Raw genomic sequence first — 15,949 nt, 5'->3', positions numbered from 1 at the left:
TTAACACTAAATTCAGCACTTAATGTCATATTCTGTACGATTTGAATTGCCCTAAATCATTAAATGCGATGGTGGGGTGGAATGACATTTTTCTCAAAATAAAATGAATAAAATAAAATAAAATCAGATCGTGTTTTTCAAAATTATTGTACATTACAAGTAGCCTATTTGAAGGGCATGTTTGTGAATGCCTGTATATATTTTTTTAATATTTTTTAAAAACATTAAAATAAATTTTTAATGGTTTTAATATGCTAATAAAAAAAATTATGTTAATGAATTTTAAAGAGAAAATCTATTTCACAATCCGATATACGCACGAAAAAATGCTTCTTTGACTGTATTTTAGTTTTACCGATTTTTTTATTTCAATATTACAGCTTGTTACCTTTTCTATTTTTTAGAGAATTACTGGTTACGATTATTTATATGGTAATTAATTGTCGTTTTTAGCGTGTAAGGAAAGGGAGCCTCGAGATCACGATGCTAGATACAAGGAAAACGTGGCAAAAAAATACGAGTAAGTGCTTGAGCCAGAATTGGTTACAAGGAAAATCAAATGAAACAAGTAAAAAGTAAAAAAGGGAAGGCTCCTGTTAGATTCCAATTATTTATTTTCCGAGTTATTTTTATTAATTATACATGTGGATATCACAGCTGTTAATTAAGTTGACTTGTAAATAGCTACAGGTGCGATCCATAATTAACTCACACGGTCAATTTTAAATCTTTGAAACCTGCCATTCTTATGTCTTGACCATATCTTGCAAGGAAACATGGCAATCTTGAACTAGTATATTTTCTATTTGAAAAAAACACTGCACCATAGAAGCCAGCTTGGTTAATGACCCGACTCGAAATTTGAGTTATAAATTTAATGTGTTAATTTAAATTTATCTAAATTAATTTAAAATAATATTATTTTAATATAAAAAAGTTAAAATATTATCATTTTAAATAATTAAATCAGATTTTACTTGAATTTTAAACTGCACAAGTTAATCTATTAGATCGATCGAGTTTAAATAAGTTAATTCTCATTTAATTTGATATAAAACCTAACTTTTAATAATAATATTGTATTAGACCTGTATAAATTTTGATTTGGTGTAACTAATGCCATTAACAAGAGTTTTCAGTCTTGAAAACCACGTATAAGTTAATTTAAAAAAAAATACCAATTCACTCTATAATAATCCTTCAAGGTTAACAGGTTCGCTTCAATAATTTATCTTCCAAGAAAGTTCAAATTTGGCTATATATTTAAAAAATCACCAGAAGATTGATTTTTCTTTCCTTTCCTTCTAGTTTTCTCAAAAACCTTTTGTATTTTTTCTAGGTTGATGATAAATGCCTCTCCTACGACAAATTGAAAGGAAAATGAATAGACAAGATCAACAACTAAGAAGAAATTGTTGCAAAAAGATTGTTCTAAAGACAAAGAACATTTAAAATAAATGGAATGAAAATTAAATTTTTTTTAATAATCCTATCATAACCTCCAACCGTACTTTACATAGCCCCATTTAACATTGCATTTCAAATGGGGGTTGGTTAAATTTTAAAAGTTATTTTGTTTTTTATTTTAATTTTTTTATATTTTTGGATTTTTTTGATGTGTTGATATAAAAAATAATATTACAAAATAATAATAAATTATTATTTTAATATATTTTTAAGTAAAAAATATTTTAAAAAACGATCACTCCTCATAATATATGTGTGTTGAGTGTTATTTACATGAACATTAATGTATATATTTATAACATTTTAGGATATGTTTGATTACGGGTTGGATTAGTGTGAAACTTTCGGCTATAATTTTGCCCTGCGCACGCGCGTGTAGGCATTTATTAAAAAAATAAGGTAAAGAGAGATGTTGAAAATTGAAAAAGATATTTGGAGCTATTTTAACACCCTTTAATTTTGAAGGACTTTTTTGAACTTTGAAGGACAATAATGCCAATCATCATCAATTCAACCTCAAGCTTGGTAACAAAACTAATGACTTGTTTGGGATTATAGTATAGAGTCTTTTTTAAAATGTTTTTTTTTGTTAAAATTATATCAAAATATATTTTTTTATACTTCTAATATTAGTATTTCAAAATAATAATAAAATACTAAAAAATATTAATTTAAAGTATTTTAAAAAATCATCAAAAAATTGGAAAAATTCGTTCCAATGCACTCCCACACGCGTTGCCTAGGAGTTCATTTGTCCAAGCTAATGCTTTTATTTTTCGGGTTAGAAAATAGATTGAAAAACATTATTTCATTTGTTTTTTACTCTAACAAAACAGAAGCATGAACTTAGATAACAAACGGAGCCTAAACTATAATATATATATAAAACTGTCCTCTCTTTTTTGTTTCAAGAAATGAAAGTGTGTGATTTGACAAAGAGCAAAGGAGAGTGCTTCACTGAATTCCCTGCTGAGTCACTCATTGACCAAGAGCGTGTTCGAATTTCAGTAAATTAAAGTCCACGTCTGGCCCATGTGCAGCGTCTGCATGGTGGACCCCCAGTTTAAATCAGAAAGATAGGTAGGTCTAAGCCTTTTTTTATACTTTATTTGTTAGCCCAAGAGGCTCCTACCGGGCCCATTTATTTATTATATTAAAAATATGGCAGCATCTAGAATCCGATTAAAATAAAATAAAGAAATAGGTAAAAGAATGCAATTTACAAAGGGTTGGGAGCACGCAAGTTCATAGTTTTAAGATCCACTTGATGATTGATCTTGAAAAATATTTAATTTGAATTATATTTTTTGTTGAAAATAATATTATTTCATGTATATTTTTTAGATGTTTAGATTAGACTCAATTAATTTACCCGAAACTTGAGTAGGATCTTGGGCCTGTTTATCCTAGATCGGTTTTTATAAGCATATTTAAAAATGTGTACACGCTGTATTTTTTTAAAATTTATTTTTTTATAAAATAAATTTTATTTTATATTTTTAGATTATTTTGATCTATTATATTAAAAATAATTTTAAAAAAATAAAAAATATTATTTTAATATATATTTAAATAAAAAATATTTTAAATTTTCATTACTATTATAATCTCAAAAGTAAAATGTCAAGGAAGAAATCACTGAGACATCGACACCTGGAAGAAGCCATTTTTTATACGCTAGGAAAGTAGCAGTGGATCTGGCTTATTGGCTGCCAGGTGAAAACTTGAAGCCAAATACCAACCACACTACACGACACTATCGTTTGTTCCAGACCGGCTGATCTAGTTGCATATTTATTAGCGCGGCGGGCAAGAAAGGGAAGCGAGAAGTGGCAATGGGAACGACAGCCCTTTCGATATAGGGAAAGGGAAGAAAGGTTTTTTAAAGAATGGCTCTCGAAGCTAGACAGGGTGCCTTAGAATGGTCCACAGGCGCATGAATTTAGGGCAAAATATTAGTTAATCACACATTTAGGCACACTCGTCGTTTAAAGAAGTCAATGTCTCGTTTGAATCTTCACATGATCATCGAACCCAACTTTGTACAGAGTCAAAGGTTGATAGTTGCAATTTGAAGTTCAAGACAATAGACACATTGTCCCATGCCAAACTCCCAACAAGAATGCAATTAAAGAAGTAGTTGGATTATGAATGTTTGGAAGTGTGGTTAATGTTAATTTTTAAATGATTTTTATTCAGAAATATGTTAAAAAAATATATTTTTTTATTTTTTAAAAATTATTTTTGACATCAGCGCATCAAAATAATTTGAAAATATATTAATTTAAAGTAAAGAAAAAATAAAAAAAATTACTTTTTTTCAAAAAAAAAATTTTAAAACGCAAAAACAAATAGAGTGTCAACATTGCGCAATGCATGCTATTTTTTAGAAATAATTTTTAATTAAAAATATATTAAAATAATATATATTTTTATTTTTTATGCCAGTATGAATAAATCATTTAAAAATATTAAATTAATATTTTTTTCAAATAAAAAACATAAATATGAAGCATGAAGTAGGACCCTGGATGATAGTAATACTTCAACCATTTGTTTTGAATGCTGAGCTAACAAAATAAAAACAAACCCCACCCCCACCAAATTCATGGCTACCTTCAGGATTTAAATGTGTTTGAATACAATTAAAATAATTTTTTATATATTTTTTTAAAATTATTTTTAACACCGGTCATTAAAATAATTTAAAAATACTAAAAAATATATTAATTTAAAATAAAAAATAAAAAAAATTAATTTTTTTAAAAATACTTTTAAAATGTGAAAATAAATAAAACAAAAACATATGGTCACCTTTGATATGATAAACCGCCCCCCAATGATCCCTCATGTGATGGATACTTGAAGAAAAAACACTAGCTGCCAAAATGTTAAAAAGTGTGTCACCAGTTCAAAACATGGGAGCACCGGGAAATTTCCTCTCTCTCTCTCTCTCTCTCTCTCTCTCTCTCTTTTTTCCTTGTGGTTTCAAGCAACCTCCTACTCCTAATTCCATGGTTATTTAAAGAATATATTTATAAATTTAATAGCGATTATTTTTTAAAATATTTTTATTTAAAAATATATTAAAATAATATTTTTTATTTTTTTAAAATTATTTTTAACATTAATATATCAAAATGATATGAAAATATCAAAAAAATATTAATTTATGTCAAAGAATCAACTCAACTCAAAAATTTAAATTATTAGATGAAGTTCCTATATTGATTTATATTATTCTCTAACACATCCTCTCAAGTGAGGGTTTTTCGAGCTTGAAACTTGCACAAACTCATATTATCTTATACTTAATTTTTATCAAATAAATGAGGGTGGTCAGATTCAAACTCGTGACTACTTGGTCATCAAGGTTCTGATACTATATCAAAAAACAATCTCAACCTTTATGGTTCCAATATATGATTTATATTATTTTCTAACAATTTGAAGTAAAGAATTTTTTAAAAAAAATATTTTCAAATTTTTTTTAAAACATAAAAACAAACCAAATCAAAACCTTCATATTCTAAAAACACACACTTATACAATGAAATCTAATTAACTTGGTAGGGATTTTAGTAACTTGATTTACCTGAATAAACTCAATTCAAATATGACTAGGTTAATAAAAAATATTATTTTAATAAAAAATAATTCATATTAATTTAATTAATCACAAATTGATACAATAACTCAATATTAGTATTTTGAGAAATATAAAAAAGAATATTGGGAACAGGAAACGGGCAGTGGATATAATTTTAAAATGTTGCTTGCTATTTTCAATGGTACCAGGCAGACCAAGTCTAGTTTGTGGGGGTTGCTAACCGGCCTCCCGTCCTTACAGGTATAGTTATTAAATCCGGTCTGGGAATTGATCTGGTTAAGGGGTCGGGTCTTGGGTTTCATGAGCCAACCCGGGTCAACTCGGGTCAACCCGGAAAAATAATAATAAAAAAATTTAATATTTCATATGAAAGAATCCATGTAAATATAGATTATATATATTATGAAGTTTAAAAGAATATTTTAAAAAGTTTTTTATTCCACATTAAAAAGATATTATGTTAAGCTTTTAAGTTAAAGTCTTTAAACTAAAAACGTTTTTTATCCCACATTGAAAAAACATAACTTTTTCTTTGGAAACATAGAATATATATACTAATAGGTTTCAAATCCCACATTGAAAAAACATAACTTTTTTCACTGGAACATAGAGTATATATATGAAAGGGCTTCAAATCCCACATTGAAAAGATATTATGTTATCCTTTTAAGTTGAAGTATTTAAACCAAAATGTTTTTTATCCCACATTGAAAAAACATGATTTTTTTTTTGGGAACATAGAGTATATATACCAATGGGTTTCAAATCCCACATCGAAAAAATATAACTTTTTTCATGGGAACATGGAGTATATATATGAAAGGACTTCAAATCCCACATTGAAAATATTTTATGTTATCCTTTTAAGTTGAAGTATTTAAACCAAAAAGTTTTTTATCCCCCATTGAAAAAACATGATTTTTTTCTTGGGAACATAGAGTATATATACTAATAGGTTTCAAATCCCACATCAAAAAAACATAAATTTTTTCATGGGAATATGGAGTATATAAATGAAAGGGCTTCAAATCCCACATTGAAAAGATATTATGTTATCCTTTTAAGTTGAAGTATTTAAACCAAAAGGTTTTTTTTATTCCACATTGAAAAAACATGATTTTTTTCTTGGGAACATAGAGTATATATACCAATGAGTTTCAAATCTCACATTTGAAAAAAAAAAAAAACAGGTCTCATCCAGGTTTGCCCGGGTCGCCCGGGTCCTGGGTTGACCAGCCGGGTCTCCCGGGTTTGGCTGGGCTGTTGCTATAGCCGGTCTTTTATTAAATCCGGACCGGTCTAGCCACCTGGTCAACCGGATCCCGGGTCGACCCGCCGGACTGAGTCAGGTTTAATAACTATGCTTACATGTCAGAGCAAAAAGTAAAAGGTTCGGTCTCTTGCAGCAGAACCGTTAGGACCACAATTGCATTACTGTAGAGAAGGAGATTCGATTTTGGAGGAAGTTTGTTATTATTACCATACCTTCTATGTGTATTTTGCCCAACTATATAATTTTTTTTTTGACTAACTAAATCATTTTTATGTTTTATCTTTACTTCAAATAAGTATAGTTGCATTTTAAATTTTAATTTTGTAAAAGTTATTTTTTTTATATAGACTTGTTTTTTTTTATTTAGCCTTCAAAAATCCATCTCATAATAATTTTAACCAAACATATGTTTTTTTAAAATTTAAAATATATTTTTTAAATTGTAATGACAAAAACTATTATAATACTAAACATTCTTTTAATATATATTTTTTAATTTATAGAAAATTTATTCTTAATTGTATCTCAACTAAGCTGGTAGAGAAACAAGCTTTAACACCCTGTATATAGCCGAATACTAGAATTGAGTAAGATCACGTTTGATATTGTGATAATAATTGTTTTTTATAGTATTTTTTGTTAAAAAATATATCGAAATAATATTTTTTAAAAAAATTTATTTTTGATATCAATATATTAAAACAATATAAAAACATAAAAAATAATTTAAAATAAAAAAATAAAAGAAATTCAATCTTTTTTTTTAAATACTTTTAAAATATAAAGATAAACATTTTTTAATATTATTGTTTGGCTCCGCAAGCTAACAATCTAGTACACTCAAAATAAAAATTGGATTAGAGGGTATGAAAGTAAACTAAATTTTTAACTTTTCCTTCTTCTATCATTTCACATTTCTCTCTTTACTTTTTCTTTTAATATTTTAATATCTTATAGCTTGTTTATTTTTGTTGAAAACAAATGAGATTGCATAAATTATTGATCTATTCTTATACTATTATTTTTATTTTTTTGAAAACTATTGATATTTTTTCTTGAAAATAGATGTATTTGATGTTTATATTAATTTCTTATTTACACGTATAACATATATAATTTAGAATGTACAACGCACGCACAACATATATTGATGAATAGTTCAAGGGTTTGACATTTGAAAATGTAAATTAATTATATCTTATAAAAAAATCCAACATTAAACCATTTTTTTTCTAATAATAAGCAGTGTTTAATTTGGGCAAAAATTAAAAATTTTTTTTGTATGTTTTCATATCATTTTAATGTGCTGCTATAAAAAATATTTTTTTAAAAATAAAAAATATTATTTTGATATATTTTCAAGTGAAAAATATATTAAACCACAACCATTACCACATTCTCAAACACTCTATTTACCTGTCATAAACACAATTATCTTTGATGAACATACCCTAAACTCAAAAGTTGATGAACACATTTTTAGAGTTGGACCTGGGAGGAACCCTTGGAGCTGGAGCAGTGTCAGAAGCACAAATGTGAAACGTTGCAAGAGTATACAGGAGGTTTTGAAGAACTGATAGCAAATTGCATGGAGAAGTAACCTCTCCAGCCAGTTACTTAAGAGAAGCCTGAGCATCCACTACAACCTCATCTCACAAATTCGTTGTCTTCAGCAATAATAGTCATAGATTAGGGTGAGTTCAGTAGTGGAGTCATACTCTAATTTTCAAAAAGACTAAGAAACAGATGACAGAGAGCGTATAATTTCTTGTCTTTCCGTCTAGTTTTTTTGTCAATCAACAGAACAACCTTAAACAAGTCACCTGGAACGATTGTCAACTTCAAGTATTATAATTTTTTCGGCTAGGTTAACGTATTACGCAGAATTCAGGACAAGGGAGAGTGTTCGTTGTCCAGTACTCCAGTATTGCAGTTCCTAATGGGTTTGGCTTGATTATAAGATCTGCCTACCCTGCTAATAACCATCAGAAGACAGGCCTATAGCTTTAAAACACCAGTACAAAAGTTGAGAATGCTGAAGAAGCCAGTTCTATGATGTGCACAGCAAAAGCAATGAACTGAATACAGGAAGCATTTTCCAAATGCAGACAACGTGCATTAGCATGAAATGCTAAGATTTACAACAACAACAACCAAGCCTGGGTCCCATACCAGTTGGGGTCAGCTATGTGGATCCTTTTGCACCATTCCACATGATCATACGCACGCAAAGCTAAGATTTCTGACAAAAAATTTACCAGTAAAGTTTTGATGCTGCATCATAATGTTCTTTGGCTTCAGTCATTGACCATGCCTTGCTTCTAATCATTTCTTCCACTGGGGTATCCTCTGAACCACAACCTGATACAACCACAGGAATAGTACTCCATTAAATCTATCAAATTCAGAATCTTACCAAACTATGTTGTCCTCAAGGCCAAACATTCCTATTATACCATCTGAAAGAAAAATCGGGCGTCTTAACACGGGAGATTTTAGAATACCTTTGAAGCCATTACAAAAGGCATATAATTTTCCAAGATGGTGACAGAAGGTTTGTGTATAGTCACAGAATGATAGTGCAATATTTCTGAATATTTTATAAGGTGGATGCAGTTAAGACAAATTTCTAAAAACTGGCAGAATATTATTGCAACATCACAGAAAGTTTTGGATCACAAAAATGCGAGAAAGGCATTATAATTACTCAGCCTTGCAAAGCATTGTAGAAGGCACCGTCTTTAAATTGTTCTTTCTGTAGCTCTCAGAGCATCATGTGCTAAATATTTTTATAAGACAGGTGTCTTGGGAACTCCAATGTCAGGAGTAGTCATATCTGATAAATGTCATTACCTTGCCAGAGTTTTCTTTGTTTCCAACAATTGTTTGACAAGCGAGCCTCCAGGATTCAGGATTCTGCACAATCAGAGAGTCAAAGGATGAACTCTACAGGGAGTATATTGCCACCAAAAAAAGGAAAAATGGTAAGATGAAGATAACCATTTTATACTGATAAGAACAGTTAATGAAAGTGCGGCTCTTGAAGGAAGGAGTTGGTGGGGGTATCGCATTCAAATCAAGCAGGTTAGACAGCATGATAGTTCACAAAGTGCAAGGTTTTAATTTCATCGGTGCATCAGAGGGGGACAGAGGGAGTACCTTCTTCAGATACCGGAGTTCGGTATTTGTTCTTTCATTCAAAAGATCGTTTCCATCAAGAATCTGCATGAGAAGGACATTGGAGGATGCACACAAGTTGAGGACATGAATAAAAACAAGCAACAATTCAAGTTCCAGTGATGGACAAGGATTTCAGGAGGCAACATAGAAAATCTAGGTCGAAGCAGAAAATTTTGGTCTCAAATGGTTTGGTCAACAAAGGAACTGCATGCACAACAGTCCAGATACCATCATTCAAGAATTGAAGTACTTGGCAATGGTATTGTTACCAGATGTTTGCAATTATTGACTCAATGAAGAGATTGATACAAGCTGCGAGATAATTGTTAAAAAAGAATACCTCCACAATGCAAGTTCCACAGCTTCCACCACCTCCACAGTTCATCACTTTCCCCTGTTGGAATCTCAAAATAACAATTACATGCACCAAATTAAGAGCTAAAATTTAACCATAACTACTTGAAACACAATTTGGAAGAGAAAAAAAATGTATAGATGCCAATTCATATACCTAATTTAGTGGTTAAAGCTTAAATATATATGATATGATGATATGCACTGCCAAGTTTATTTAAACCATAAAATGCACGCCTGTAATGATTCTAGGAGGTTGAAAATCACAAACTTACATAGGTAGCGTAGAGCTCAATCTTGTTATCCGACATGATGTTCCTCAACAACTTCTCTCCACTAATCGCTTTCGCTCTCTCCACCGGATACTTCCCATCAGCTTCCGGCTTCGGCTGCAATACAGCAAATATCAAAACCAAAAGATAATTGCTAAACATTTAAAGACTATCAATGCCAGGAGTTCTCAAGCACTGATAGTCGTACCCCAATGAACTCGAGCTCAATTTCAGGCTTTTGATCAGTAACACTCCCTGAAGACTCCATTGATTTAGCAGAAGCAGAAGCAGAGACAGAAACAAGTCTCTTTCTTGGCACAACCTTGACACTAACACATTTCCCATATCCTTTTCCATTAGCATGAGATAACTCTGGCATCATGAGTGATATCCCACCAAAATTAATGGTGGCCATTTCTCTCTTTCACTACTGTCTTCTTCCCTAGAAATTTTCTTGTTCTCTGACTCTTCTCCTCTCCATTTTAACCAAGCACAGAACTTTCTCAATCTTTCTTTGGAGGGTAGTTTCGTAATTCAATAAACTATTAATCTTGTGATCTATATTTTGCCACCTGAAAGACATAATCAGTTGTTAGGGCACTAACTAACAAATGAAGTCGTCTCTCATTAACTTCCACAAAAACACAACACTACTTTATGTATTTTTAACAACCAGAAAACCGCCGCATAACCGCCACTTCTCCGCCGTGTCCTGCGCGGAATCGTGGCTGTCCGTACAAGGAAACCCTCTAATCAAGTGGCCCCACAACCCCAACTTGGCCCCATCCCCATCAGCAGACCAGCAAAACTCCTCTCCAACTTCAAACTCAAACCCTAATTACCATCAAAATGATTTCTTTACCCTCTGCAACATCCTCAAAGACCCCAAAATCCAGCTCGGTCCATCCCTCCGAACCGCTTTGGACCGGACCGGAATTGAACCGGAACTGGGTCTTATACAGGCAGTATTTGACCATTTTGATTCATCACCAAAGTTGCTGCACAGCGTATTTCTGTGGGCAGAGAAGAAACCTGGGTTTCAATCCTCTGCGGCATTGTTTAATTCAATGGTGAATTTTCTTGGTAAAGCAAGAGAATTTGGTTCTGCTTGGTGTTTATTGCTTGATAGGATTGGTGGAAATGGAGGGGATTTGGTTTCTAGTGACACTTTTGCGATTTTGATCAGAAGGTATACTAGAGCAGGTAATATGGAATTTTGGGTTTTTGCGACATTGAGTTGTGTTTTTTTGAGTTATAGTTTGGAACTTGTGCTGCTGTGTTGAACTGAAAGAAATTTGCTTGGTTTTGTACTCGCCGTTACAGTGCTCGATTAGGTACACTCTCATAGGTAATTTCCATTGAATATTAAAGGGTTTATAGTGTTAGATTTGTGTCTTTTGAATTAAAAATTTGAGCTTGGTTTTGATTTGATAATTAGAAATTGCTTGAAACGTGTGTGCTATTGACTTCGAATGTCAAATTGTGATTTGGAGCCAGCTTCTTGTTTGGTTTTTAAATTTGAGATTGTAATTTGATTGTATAGTTACCAATTACTATCTTTGTGTGTTTGTAGTTGGTCCAAGCTTTGCCTTTTGGTTGACTTCTAAATTTTGTTGGAATTGGAATGTTTGAGTTTTGCATGGAATTTGAATTAGTGCAAGGGAGATTTCATTATTGTAAGGTTTTGTGGCTGGTTTTGATTTGCAGTTACATCATCTTATTGTTGTTGGATTTGTGTTCACTAAATGGTTCTGCATTGGTGCAGGAATGTCTGAAGCTGCAATTAGAACATTTGAATACGCGAGCAGTTTAGATTTGATTCATAATTCTGAAGCTGGAACGAGCTTGTTTGAAATTTTGTTGGATTCACTTTGTAAGGAGGGGCATGTTAGGGTGGCTACAGACTATTTTGATAGGAAAGTGGAAAAGGACCCATGCTGGGTTCCATCAGTTCGGATATATAATATACTGTTAAATGGATGGTTTAGATCAAGAAAGCTCAAGCATGCAGAGAGGCTTTGGCTGGAAATGAAGAAGAAGAATGTAAAACCGAGTGTTGTAACATATGGTACACTGGTAGAAGGGTACTGTCGTATGCGTCGCGTTGAGAGGGCTATTGAATTGGTTGATGAAATGAAAAGAGAAGGGATTAAATCAAATGCCATTGTATATAATCCCATTATTGATGCATTAGCAGAAGCCGGTAGGTTTAAGGAGGTCTTGGGGATGATGGAGCACTTTTTTCTGTGTGAGGAAGGCCCCACTATCTCCACCTACAATTCTTTGGTAAAGGGTTACTGTAAGGCTGGAGACCTTGTTGGGGCTAGCAAGATCCTTAAGATGATGATTAGCAGGGAAGTCTTCCCAACCCCTACAACTTATAATTATTTCTTTCGGCATTTTTCAAAGTGTAGGAAAATTGAAGAGGGGATGAACCTATATACCAAGATGATTGAATCTGGGTACACCCCTGATCGACTCACTTACCATCTTTTGTTGAAGATGTTGTGCGAGGAGGAGAGATTGGACTTGGCTGTTCAGATTAGCAAGGAAATGAGAGCTAGGGGATGTGATATGGACTTGGCCACTAGCACCATGCTTACTCATTTGCTTTGTAAAATGCAGAGATTTGAAGAGGCATTTGCAGAATTTGAGGACATGTTACGGAGAGGTATAGTTCCTCAATACCTTACTTTCCATAGATTGAATGATGAGTTCAGGAAACAGGGAATGACCGAGCTGGCACGGAGACTGTGTAAGCTGATGTCTTCTGTTTCACATTCAAAAAACTTGCCAAATACATATAATGTTGATAGAGATGCGTCACGACATGCAAGGAGAAAATCTATATTGCAGAAGGCAGGAGTAATGTCTGAAATACTAAAGACGTGTAATGATCCTAGAGAACTTGTTAAGCACAGAAGTTCATCTCAGAATCCCGAATCAAGTGCAAATCAGTTGATAGAGGATATAAAAAAGAGAGCAAAGACATGACATCTCACTCTCTAGATGGTAATACCCTGTGAAGGCATGTGAAATTAGAGAACTTTGCAATCAGTTTGGGAAAACTTTTTGTAATGTGGTTTTTGAAGAATCCTGTTTCTAGAGATGAATTGCTTCTTACATAATTAAGTAGCATTGTTTCAGCACAAATATGAAGACAGCTTCTGCGAAAACAAAAGCCTCAGCATGTGCAAAGTGGAATGCTGGGTTCTGGCAAACGTGGAGAATGAGTTAATGAAAGGGAGCTGGATGGTAATGGAGATTGGTCAGGACTTGGAGAACAGGATATTTAAGCATTTAAATATATTTTTGATGCTGCACCTTTCCACAGTTTGTGTTGAAGTTCTTACAGGTAAATAGTTAATCGATGCTACCAGTTGAAATGAACTTTGGGATGCAACCTGCAGGTAAATTGTTGTTTTTTATCGGCCAATGAATGATGTTCACTACATCACCTTTTACATGAATCTTTTTTAGAGCCCATACATCACTGGAGATCCTTATTTATGTTCATGCTATATGCTCTCAACTTGAAATTTTGGAGTATGCAATACGCTTATGGTTGTGGGAATCTAATACAGTGATGGAATTGAGCCTTGACAAAATGTATGGTCCATTTTGGAGTATACGAAGGGTGTAAGAAACACCAACCGAGAGTGACAAACAATTTAATTTGCTCCATCTCAAGATGCGACTGGTCATTATTGGTGGGGTCTTAATGTTCTGCTAATCACCTCACTTATTCCTCTATTATTAATCAGATTAGAAAAGGTTGCTTCCTTTGAATAATTTATAGATTAATGATACCATGATGTAATAAAGAAAGGATGCTTTCTTTAAATTGTTTATAGATCGGCAATGCCCTTCTCAACTGAAATATTTTGTTATAGTGGTAGCTAAGATGCTGGAATGAGATCAAACCTTTTGGAGTTAGTGGAATCCTTTTCTTTCTCTTTCTTTTTCATGATGGTCATGGTATCCTTGAGTCTAGATTCGGGCATTAGTCTGTGTTCATGATATAAGACTAAATTTATGTTTGATAGTGTGGTGAGATATGGTTAAAACTGTGTTTTGCCCCCACACAATTTACACACTATAGTTTCGCATGAGTTCTATTTGTAGCTTTTTTTTAAATCTACCTTTTCAAACCGTGACAGCAAAAAGCTACCACAATGGCAAACACATTGTAGACAAGTCATTCACATCCGGTATAATGTATTATAAAAAGTTTCAATTATGCCGGTTAGATTACTGTTTTGTGGTTTCCCATCAACATGGTTAGGATTTTGCAATCAGATGGATGTGATGTGTATCTTACGCATGGCATTCTGTGGATTGGTTGAGAAAGACTTGGCTTAATTATAGATGTAGGCATGTAGCCATTAATGTGGATCTTTGTGGATTCCTTCATTTGCTACTAGATTTCTACCTAATTTGTGGTGCCTCGCCTTTGCTCCTGATGGGAGTGCAAAGGGCCATTTGCGGACCCCTGTTTCTTTTTCTTTGTCTAATGCGCTCATGCTACACAGGGCAAGGTTGCCCTTTTCCTCAATACTTTGTACAGTTCCATTTCAAGTGCAAGTGAAGGGGACTACTGATAAACACAGGCAGAACTGCATGAGAAATTAAAATCATTGCTGGGATACCATTTTTTGGTCCAAGAAACACTCATTTGTTAGTGAAATTTAATCCCAATATCTTACATCAATCCAGAATACATAACCTCTCATTTCAAAATAGAGTTTAATGTCAACTCTGGGTAATGACCAAAAGCTGATTGTGCAATCCTTACAGATCTCGTATCAAAAGGCTATAAATAGCTCAAATCTTTTCAAGCTTCTCAAATATCCTTGCCGTGTAATATTCAGATGGCGTTCGCGCTGTAAGGAAATTTAAAAAAAAAACCATACCAGGTCCTTCTAAATAAGATTTTTTTTGTCTATCTCTTTTGTATTATAATTTATTTTTCCTGCAATAAATTCAGTAGGTCTTCTCTATTCAAACAAATGTTGTAAAATTGGCTCAAAAGTAAAGCTGCAAAAAGGGCCTGTAATGGAAAATAAGGACTAATAATGATAGCCTTGTTATGTTCCTTTATTTTGCCATGATTGGTTTTTCTGATTTTATCCAATAATGTAATGATAAATAATATATTTGTGTGTGATATTGTGGGCACCTACATGTATATTGTCATTCATGATCATTGTCCACTTGGTACAAACACTCGAGAGATTTTGCCACCAAATTAAAAAATCTGCCCTCGTAATGATCAAAAAATGGAAAAGAAATGCATCCAAACGTCCTGCCACGACGAACAGTTTTCATTACTGAAGGAAGAATATAAGGTGGGTTTGAAAAAATATTAAATTAATATATTTTTTATAATTTTAATATTAAGATATTAAAAATAAAAAAATCTAAATAAAAACTATTTTAATATAATTTTTAAATAAAAAAAATATTTTTCACTACAATACAAAATACACATTAAAAAAAATCTGAATTGTCGTCCGGAGAAAGCTTGGTTTATCTGGCTAGTCTAAGAACAAGAGAAGTCTTCTTGATATGATAAAAATTAGTTCTAAATATACAATAATTATTATTGATTTTCCGGTCCAACATAAACTAAGGTCACTATCTGCTAGTTATAAATGAGATTAACATAGTGATCTTTTAAATTCAAAGTACCATTTGGTCAAATTTTTATATAATGAAAATATTTTTTTTTCTCCATTGGGTTTTAGACAAGCATTTGTACTTGATATTCATGTACTTTACAGTATTTTTTTA

At 32.1% G+C, this 15,949-nt stretch overlaps 2 protein-coding genes across 2 annotated transcripts; one reads left to right on the top strand and one right to left on the bottom strand.

Annotated features, from left to right (window-relative positions):
• Nucleotides 1–8,351: 8,351 nt before the first annotated feature.
• Nucleotides 8,352–10,644, bottom strand: LOC133689727 (photosynthetic NDH subunit of subcomplex B 3, chloroplastic). Its single transcript, XM_062109729.1, has 6 exons — nt 10,365–10,644; nt 10,160–10,273; nt 9,871–9,924; nt 9,510–9,572; nt 9,204–9,266; nt 8,352–8,711 (listed from the first exon to the last, which is right to left on the bottom strand). The coding sequence occupies exons 1-6, from the start codon at nt 10,569–10,571 to the stop codon at nt 8,676–8,678; spliced, it is 537 nt and encodes a 178-aa protein (XP_061965713.1). The 5' UTR covers nt 10,572–10,644; the 3' UTR covers nt 8,352–8,675.
• A 90-nt stretch (nt 10,645–10,734) lies between these two features.
• Nucleotides 10,735–14,098, top strand: LOC133689726 (pentatricopeptide repeat-containing protein At5g11310, mitochondrial). Its single transcript, XM_062109728.1, has 2 exons — nt 10,735–11,359; nt 11,922–14,098. Exons 1-2 carry the CDS (start codon nt 10,768–10,770, stop codon nt 13,148–13,150), a joined length of 1,821 nt encoding a protein of 606 aa, XP_061965712.1. The 5' UTR covers nt 10,735–10,767; the 3' UTR covers nt 13,151–14,098.
• The last annotated feature ends 1,851 nt before the right edge of the window (nt 14,099–15,949 follow it).

The sequence above is a fragment of the Populus nigra genome, chromosome 3 (assembly GCF_951802175.1).
Source record: "Populus nigra chromosome 3, ddPopNigr1.1, whole genome shotgun sequence".
Classification (NCBI taxonomy): Eukaryota; Viridiplantae; Streptophyta; class Magnoliopsida; order Malpighiales; family Salicaceae; genus Populus; species Populus nigra.
Note: the sequence above shows the minus strand (reverse complement) of the source record. Positions and strands in the feature narration are given on the sequence as shown.

What these genes read in the sequence shown, in the direction of transcription:
- LOC133689727 (XM_062109729.1), bottom strand. Translation starts at nt 10,571, where the DNA reads ATGGCCACCATTAATTTTGGTGGGATATCACTCATGATGCCAGAGTTA. An exon ending in TTGAGCTCGAGTTCATTGGG is followed by an intron (nt 10,274 to 10,364) that starts GTACGACTATCA and finishes GCTGTATTGCAG; the next exon opens with CCGAAGCCGGAAGCTGATGG. An exon ending in TTGAGCTCTACGCTACCTAT is followed by an intron (nt 9,925 to 10,159) that starts GTAAGTTTGTGA and finishes AGATTCCAACAG; the next exon opens with GGGAAAGTGATGAACTGTGG.
- LOC133689726 (XM_062109728.1), top strand. Translation starts at nt 10,768, where the DNA reads ATGAAGTCGTCTCTCATTAACTTCCACAAAAACACAACACTACTTTAT. An exon ending in CAGAAGGTATACTAGAGCAG is followed by an intron (nt 11,360 to 11,921) that starts GTAATATGGAAT and finishes GCATTGGTGCAG; the next exon opens with GAATGTCTGAAGCTGCAATT.